Source organism: Macaca fascicularis, chromosome 2 (assembly GCF_037993035.2).
Source record: "Macaca fascicularis isolate 582-1 chromosome 2, T2T-MFA8v1.1".
Lineage (NCBI taxonomy): Eukaryota > Metazoa > Chordata > Mammalia > Primates > Cercopithecidae > Macaca > Macaca fascicularis.
In genome coordinates, this window is record NC_088376.1 from 33,289,325 (window position 1) to 33,298,100 (window position 8,776).

The following is an 8,776-nucleotide window of genomic DNA, read 5'->3' on the forward strand; positions in this document are numbered from 1 at the left end:
AAGAGTGAGAACTACTGCTTTAAGGCATTCTTTCTCATAAAAATCAAGATGGAAAGGATGGGGGAGAGCTTCCCAGTCAACTAATCCAATTCCATTCACAGACAAAAACTGAGGTTTGAAGGCCCCCAATACTCAGCTGCTCTGTTGGTATGTGGCTCTGGCCAGTTTCCTTTCTGTTTTCATTCCAAGGCCATTCAAAACCCTCACCACCTCCTCAAGGTCCTTCCTCCATGCCTCTTCCTCTAGCAGATATGCCCCCTCTTTTTTTATTCTTTTCAAAAGAAATAAAGGTGACTAAGCACAATGTCCTGCAACTTCCTATATTTCTGCAAGCCTCTCTTCCTGCCCTCCCATTGGAGAAAAGAACTGGCCCTTCTCTTATTCTGAATTGTCAAGAAAGACCAAAGGGCTCTTCCAGACCTTGTTGACTTGTGCTCCTTGGGATTTGGCACTACCTTCCTCATTAAACCCTCTCCTCTCACAGCTTTGGAGACAACATTTTCCTCTTGTTCTTCTATTCTGGCCAGTCCGTCTTTGTGGGCTCCTCTTCCCAGATCCACCTTCACAGGGGGATTCAGGTTTTGTGGAATTTATACAATTTTGGGGCCCTCTTTAAGAAAAAGATTAAAAATTTATTAAAATTAAGTGAAAAGTGAATATTCATTTAGAAGAGGCTTATGCAAATGATTTACTCTGAAGCCTAGGCTTTATTAATATCGTAATGAATCTGCCACACCCTTCCCCACGATTCTTTCTTCAGTCCTCCAAACACTCTGCACACACTACACTACTTAGGCATGCTTCCCCACTCCACCCACAACATCAACTATCCCCTCTGTGCTGGTGACGCTCAAATCCATATCTTCCACTTTAACCTTCTCCTGTGCTATAGCCTAGTGTATTCAATTACCCTCCAGATCGTTCCACTGGACTTGCCTGCAGTTACATCAAACCAACTTAGTTCAACCATCCCAACTCATTGTCTTTCCCATTCAAATCTCCTTCTCTTCCTTTACCAACTATCTTTATTGGTATGAACCACCACTAGCCCACAAATGGAAAGCCAAAACTCAGTATTATTTTAAAAAAATTAATTAATTAGATTTAGGAGTGCAAGTACATGTGGATATACTGCATATTTGTGAAGTATGGGTTTTTAGAGTACTCATTACCCAAATAGTGTACACTGTACCCAAAAGATAGTATCTCATCCTACACACCCTTGCCCCCGCCCCTACCCTCCCACCATTTGGAGTCTCCAATGTCTTACTCCACTCTGTATGTTCACATATACCAATCGTTTATCTCCTACATATAAGTGAGAACACGCCGTTTTTGACTTTCTATTTCTGTATCATTTCACTTAGGATAATATCCTCCAGTTCTATCCATGTTGCTGCAAAAAACATGATTTCATTCTTTTTTATGCATGAGTAGTATTCCATGGTATATATACCATGTTTTTAATCCAATAATTCGTTGATAAGCATTTAGATTGATTCCATGACTTTGCTATTGTGAATACTGCTCCCATGAGCATATGGGTGTAGGTGTCTTTTTGATAGAATAATTTCTTCTCCTTTGGGCAGATACTCAGTAGTGGAGATGCTGGATTGACGAGTAGTTCTATTTTTAGTTCTCTGAGAACTCTTCATACTGTTTTCCATAACGATTGTACTAATTTACATCCCCACCAGTAGCGTTCCCTTTCTCCACATTCTCACCGACATCTGTTGTTTTTTGACTTTTTAATAATAGTCATTCTGACTACTCTAAATGCTACTTCATTGTGGTTTTAATTTGCATTTCTCTGATGATTATTGATGTTGAGTATTTTTTTCACATTTGTTGGCTGCTTGGATGTCTTCTTTCAAAAAATGCCTGATTGCCCAATATTACTCTAGTTGACGTTTTCTCCCTTGCTTCCCGCTGTCTAACTGATCTCCTTTCTTCCAATTTATCCTCCTTCCAATTCCATTCTAAACAGCTGATTGACATTTCTAAAACACAAATATGGTTGTGTCACTTCTCTTCTATGGTTCCTCATTGTTTATAAGACAATGTTCATGTGCCTGTGGAAGGCACACGGGCCTTTACAATTAGACCCCTGCTTTGGTCCTCTGGGGCTTTACTGGCCACCACTTCCCTGCATATGCCTTTTGTGGCCCTTATGCCCTGCGATTTATTCCAAATCTCCGTACCATTGCTTACCTTCACCTGACTGTCTATATTTCCTCCGCAGTGTCCACGTGGACTATATCTACTCATCTTTTACTACTCAGCTCAAGTTTCACCACTCCTTAGAGTTTTTTCTATGCCCCCAGGTAGTTTTAAATTTTCACAACCTCCTCGGTGCTCCTGAATCTTAAGCCAAATTCTGCCATAGCACCTGCTACCTTTCATTGTGCCTACCTGTGAAGAATTAAATGAGTTATCTCTCTTCACAGGTGCCCGGCTGATCTTGGTACATTTTCAATTTCAGTGTTATATCCAAAGCACACAGACCAATTTTTTGGTTTTCCCCTCCAAGTAGGGCTATAAGACTTATATATGTCAGGAAATAGAATAAGCTGGAGCAAAACTGTAATTTCATTGTAGCTCCTCTTTGTATCTGCCGACTCTTTTCTTTTTCTTCACCTTTATCTTTCTTTACTCCTGGTTTCCATGAACTACTGTGAGTAAAATTGTTACTGCCACTGCATAGTTCTTCCAAGAAGCAAAGGTTAATATTCATGGTAAAAAATAAAGCCAAATATAAGACTGGGGCCTAGTAATAATTGCTTGGGTAAAAATTTGTTGGCCCTCAATGCCTTAACATACTGGTAAAAGAAAAATTAAGACTAGTAGTATTCTGAGTGTTAAGCTACAAAGATAACTTAGAGATAATTAGCATAAAGCATGAAGGACTCATTCACCTATAGCCGTACTGACCAATATAGTAACTGCTAGCCACATTGGCTATTTACATTTAAATGTAAATAATTCAAAATTAAATAGCATTAAAAGTTCAGTTCCTTGATTGCACTAGCTGCATTTCAAATGCTCAACAGCCACATGGGAGTAGTGGCTACTGTACTGGACAGCACAGATTTTCCATTATTTCAAACATTTCACCATTATAGACAGTGCTACTCTAGAAGTCTAATTTAGGAAGAGCTGTCCCTGTCTGATTGTCTCCCAGACCCAAAGCAAGGGTGGAGGTTCTAAAGATGACAGAGTGTCCCTAGGAAAACTGATGGATATGTTTGAATGAGTTCTTGGTGTGTCAGTTCAGAATCAGTTGTAATGGCAGAGGATGGTGCCAGCTGATAACTAAGCCCTGAGTGTGTTTTTTGGCTCTAGAGAGTACAGCAAAGAGCTCACCATTGGAGTGTTTTTCTGTTGACAACGACAGGTTTTTGAATAAGTATTTCTCTTACTTCTCCTGGGCCTGTACTGCTGGTTGTCTTATACCCTCCAGAGTAGGGGTCATGCAGTGAGCGAATTCAAATATGACTACTCAAAGCATAGGGCGATTTCCATGATCAATTTCTTAGCATACTAAGAGCATATCTCATCCCTGTGGGTACAGTACATCTGGTCTAGAAACTAGTCTGTGCCGATTATACTACTGGGAGGTTAGCATATAGTTTAACAGAAATGAACCATGAATTTTAAGGCTTGCTTTTCGAAGACAGTCTCCTCTTTATTTAAGGGTACTTGGAAGGCCTAGGAGGAACTACAGGGAGGATGGCAGCATTCTGTGCTTCACGGCCAACCTGGGCCAGAAATACTTCTACGTGATACAAAGGATACCCAAGGAAATCTGTTCTCCCTGGAAGTTACAGAAATGTACCCTAGAAGTTGAGGTGGGGAGGGTTATATACCTGGGAAAATCATTGCCTCATGTAAAATTTGGGGAGTCCCAGATCTTGCTTTGTTGTAATGTGTTGATTTTCAATGCTGTTTTTAATTTTTCAGGAACATCATGTTTTTCCTTTAATAGATGTCTTAATTTCTCAGGCAAGAGTCAGGGTACTGTAAATAATAAATAAGCAAGATTTGCTTAGGTCATTAGAAGACTGGAGGCAAGGGATTGGGATGGTTTGCAAAAGGAGGGAAAGCAGCATAATATGCAAGTGAGGAGTGCTCAGTATCAGAAAGATTTATTAATATTCCTTTATTCACTCATTTATAGATTATCTGTGCATGTCTTCTAGGTACTGTGCAAAGTCATAGCTATAACTGTGTTGCACCTTTCACATATGTTATATGACACTTTATGACATACTTGTGATATAGAAGTTTTTTAAAATATTGCTTTTATAGCTGAGGAAATTGAGGCTCTGAGGGGTTAAATCACTTGCCCAAACGAATTGGTGGTGAGGCTGAGATTCATTCCCATGCCTGTGACTCCAAACCATTGCTCTTTTTCTGTCATGCTTATGCAGGAAATTCAGCTCGCTCTCTGTTTTGTTGCAGGTCCTTGTTCCATGGATCCAATAGAAGGCGAGTGCCAGGATCACACCCTGAAGTGGTATTACAACAAGGAGGAACGGGTTTGCCAGCAGTTCTGGTATGGCGGCTGTGGGGGTAATGCCAACCGGTTTGAAACCAAGGAAGAATGTGAGGCTCAGTGCGTCCCAATACAGTAACAGTCCAGGCAGAGCCCTGTTACTGCTAAAGGCAGAGCTTTTAATGCTGATGAAATGGAGATGACCCTGGCTGAGGCGGGACCTCACCGCTCAGAAGTGACACAGCTCGTTCCAACACCTTGGACATCAGATTCCTAAACGCCTGAATGTTTTCCTGCCAGCAAGGACTTGGGTCAGATGATTTGTGACTTGAGGACTGAGCTCTAATAGTTAAAAAAGTAACTGAAAGATATTTAAATGAATTAGAACTGAATGAAAAAGAAGCTTGAACTTGACCTATAATATTTTCAAAAAATTTTGGGGTGCTATGTAGCAAAATAAAAATCAGTGTAAGGAGTGAGAAAAACCTAATTCAGAAATGAATTGAAACTTTTTTTTTTTTTCCACCAGAGAATAGGGAAATATTAGTCAAAGACAGGGCATGGAAAAAGGGACATCTAATGTGAATGAACTTCATCCTTACTACTTAATGCAGATAAATAAAGGCATTCTTTATTAAATCATTTGGCATGAGACTGTGTGATTCTTGCTCACTGCAATCTGGGCTATACTTTGTGACACAGTGGTTGATGAAGAGATAGTAGTGATTTTTCCATGAGACCAACCCTTTGGCATCCATTATAGTGATCACTGTCCTTCAAAACATGGTGACTAAACAATTAAGGCTGACATTATTAATGAAAAGTGAAATGAAAGGTTTACATTCACCATGGATGAAACATTTTGCAGCAAATATATTAAGGACAATTGTGTTTTTTGGTGAGATCTTCCTCTGCCTCATGGCTTGATTCTCTGGGCCTCTAACCATGGGCCCAGCTTCCAGACAGAATTGGGAACTACGTGGAGGAGATCTGTGGGGCATTGAGGATGCATGGCTTGGGGCCTTTGTAAGATCATGCATTAATCAGCTGGGCTGACATAGCAAAATACCATGGGCTTAAACCAGAGAAATTTATTTCTCACAGTTCTGGAGGCTAGAAGTTCAAGATCGCAGCACCGAGGGCACTCTTCCTGGCTGGCAAATGACTACCTTCCCGTTGGGTCCTCACATGGCCTTTCCTCAGTGCATGCTCATAAAGACAGCACGAGAGAAAAGACCCAAGCTCTTTGGTGTCTTTTTTTTTTTTTTTTCATTTGAGACAGGACCTCACTATATCAATATTGCCTTGGCTAGCCTCAATGTCTTGGGCTGAAATGATCCTCCTGCCTCAGTCTCCTGGGTAGCTAGGACTACAGGCATAAGCCACTGCACCTGGCTCTGGTGTCTCTTCTTAGAAGCACACCACTCTTATTGGACTAGGGACCATTCTTATGATCTCATTTAACTTTAATTACCTCCTAAGGCCCTAAATACAACTATAGCCACATTAGGGGACCATATGAATTCTGGGGAAATACAAACATTCAGTCCATAACTGATCACAAGCAGCTGGTTGTCCCCCAGGGACACAGGGTGGAGTTGCTGTCTGGTAAGTTCCTGGTTCCGTAAGTGTGATTGCTATAATCCGTGTGTTCCTCCGCACAGTCTGGTGACATAGCAGGTGGGATGGAAACAGCTTTATACAAAGTGTTCAAAGAAGCACATTTTAAATTCTATTTTTACAACAATCATTTTAATATGATCATGAAAGGATGACTGTGTTCATTGTAGCAAATCTGTAAGTTACAGAAATGCACCTGGAAAAAATAAAGATCACCTATAATCTTTTCTCTCAAAGGTAACCGTTTTGATATAATTCAGGCTTTTTCTAATGAATGAATACACTATCTTCATTGTATTCTTTTTCTTCCTTAACACAGTCCATGTAACTGATTTTCAATGGGAATTAAATGGCAGATGCTCCATCCTCCCACAGAGCCACTCATCATATGAATGGGTATATGCATTTCTCTGTTTTAGGAAAAGCTTCAGCTGCCTGAGCATAAAGCGGCCAAAGTGATCTCTCCTGAAGACGGTATTTGATTTGAACTGTGATTTATTTTCTATTTCTTATTCCCACTCTTCCCTTCCTATGTCCAGGAGTTGGGAACACCAAGGCTAAGGTTCAATAATAAGAGAATCATTGGAAGGAAACATTCAAGTGTGTTGATTGTCCCCATTTGTTAACTGAAGAAAAAACATAATTTATAAATTTAGGAGAGAGGAGGATTTAATTCTTATAAAAGGTGACAGCCTGCAAGGTGGTTGTCCCACTTGCCTCTAGCCAAGACCAGAGATAGGCGTTTGGAAGGAGGAGGGCTTGGGGTAGGAGTTTTATGCTGAACAGGTTGGCTAAACATACACGTTCAACAAGTTGCAGGAGGAGCTGAGTATTCAAGAAAGTGGTCCTGACACAGGCATATTAGATAAACATACACATAACTTATGACCAATGTTCACTTTGAAATGAATAGATGAAATGTATTACATCTATCCCCTATATGTCAAAAGATCTTTTCAGGACATGAAGGCACACAGGTGTGCAGTCTCTGTAAACCAGCAAGAACCAGTCCATGGCTGGTGGTCTTCTCATCAGCAGAAAGTTACTGAAATCAACCTCTTGTCCAGTCAAAGCTGTTTCTGGTTGGTGGAACGGGGGTTCAGTGAATCAGCACCTGTGAGCTGGATGAGTTGTAATTGTTTTAATGCTGTTTATCTGGAGGCCAGTGTTTGTTTAGTTGCTAGAGAAAAAGAGAAACCTTGTGGTAGTTAGCAGTTAGAACATAGTTGATTCTTTAAGTGCAGGAGTGTGTGACTTAACCCTTGCCTGGCATGGTCTTAGGTCCTGTTTATAATTTGGTATCTTATTGCCATGAAAAGTCTCCTCTGTCAGTCTTATCCCTATTTTAACATTAATGCCGGTCAGTTGTGTCTAAACTCTAAAAGGGAGGGGGTATAACGAGGCATGTCTGACTTTCCATCCCGTCGTGGCTGGGAATTCAGTTTTAAGGTATTTCTGGGGTTCCCTTTGCCAAGAGGGAGTCAATTCAGCTGATAGGGGCTTAGGATTTTAAAGTTTACACATGTGCAAGTTTACACATGCACAAGATCCAACTGCAGCTCTCCCTGTGTTTACTAGGTGGCGGTATAACCCTTCACGGAGCTCCTCTGACTCAGCATAAACCTTACACCATAAATTCCATGGTAGCAACAATATAGCCAAGGGCAGAAACAATTGTCTATTGTTTTAATATTCATACCCACTCTGGTATACACAGTTTATATAGCACTTTCCCATGTTATGTCATGTATTTGCCCAGCCCCACCACTAAATCTGGAATGTTGGCATTGTTCTTCCCCTTTTTGGGATAAAGAAATTATTTTACAGAAGTGATGTGACTTGACTCAAAGTCAAAGGAGTTCAAGTCCGTTACAGAAACTGGCCTTGAACTCCTTTTTATCCTGAGACTAGGGCTCCTTGAGCTATACTGCATTTGTTCCAAACCATTAGCTGCCACCAAAGAATTCTGAAAGTCAGAGCCACAGGGGTAGGAGGATGGGCTTGATCTCTGCCTCAGATTCCCTGCTCTTCCACTGCTGCCCCCACCCCACCCCATCCCACCCTACCCCACCCCATCCCACCCTACCCCACCCCTGTGGTTCTGGCCTGGGTGGAAGTAGGAATGGACTGAAAGAGAAGTTGAACTGCAGTGCAGATCAGTTGTGATGGCAGCTTCAGTCAACCCCACAGGGATCTCTGGACCTAAGGGGGCTTGTGTGAGTTGCCCCAGTGTGGACTGACTTGACTAGGTCTGTATCCCCTGCTTCCATCACCCAGAAGGGCATACCTGTGGACAAGGCAGCTCTGAAACTGCGGCAGGCTCTAAACGGGACCAGCTGAAGGCTTTCTGCTCACAGCACTCCTAGCAGGTGGGACAACAAGTTCTTCCTTGAAGCAGGAACTGCAGAGCACAAAGCACACTCATCATAGTCCCTTTACCTGGAATGTCCTTTTGCATTGTTTTCAAATTTCCCTAGCTTCCAAAATCCAACAGGACACAGTGAAAATCATTTTTGTGCCATCCAAGTTCTCAGAGATCTAGCCTTTGCATTCATCTCTAGCCTTACCTATGGTGGTGGTTGTTCTGACCCTCCAACTTTTCATTTGAGCAATACCATTTCCTGGAACTGCCATATTCCATCCACCTATGCTGTTGTCCTG

The 8,776-nt window shown here is 41.5% G+C and overlaps 1 protein-coding gene across 1 annotated transcript in view; it reads left to right on the top strand.

Annotated features, from left to right (window-relative positions):
* The window catches only part of LOC102137568 (collagen alpha-4(VI) chain-like), a 106,230-nt gene extending 101,093 nt beyond the window's left edge, over positions 1-5,137 (top strand). Inside the window, exon 38 of the mRNA XM_005545728.4 lies at positions 4,462-5,137. Coding sequence (XP_005545785.3) covers positions 4,462-4,634 — 173 coding nt within the window. The 3' untranslated portion in view covers positions 4,635-5,137. The remainder of the gene's footprint in view (positions 1-4,461) is intronic.
* The last annotated feature ends 3,639 nt before the right edge of the window (positions 5,138-8,776 follow it).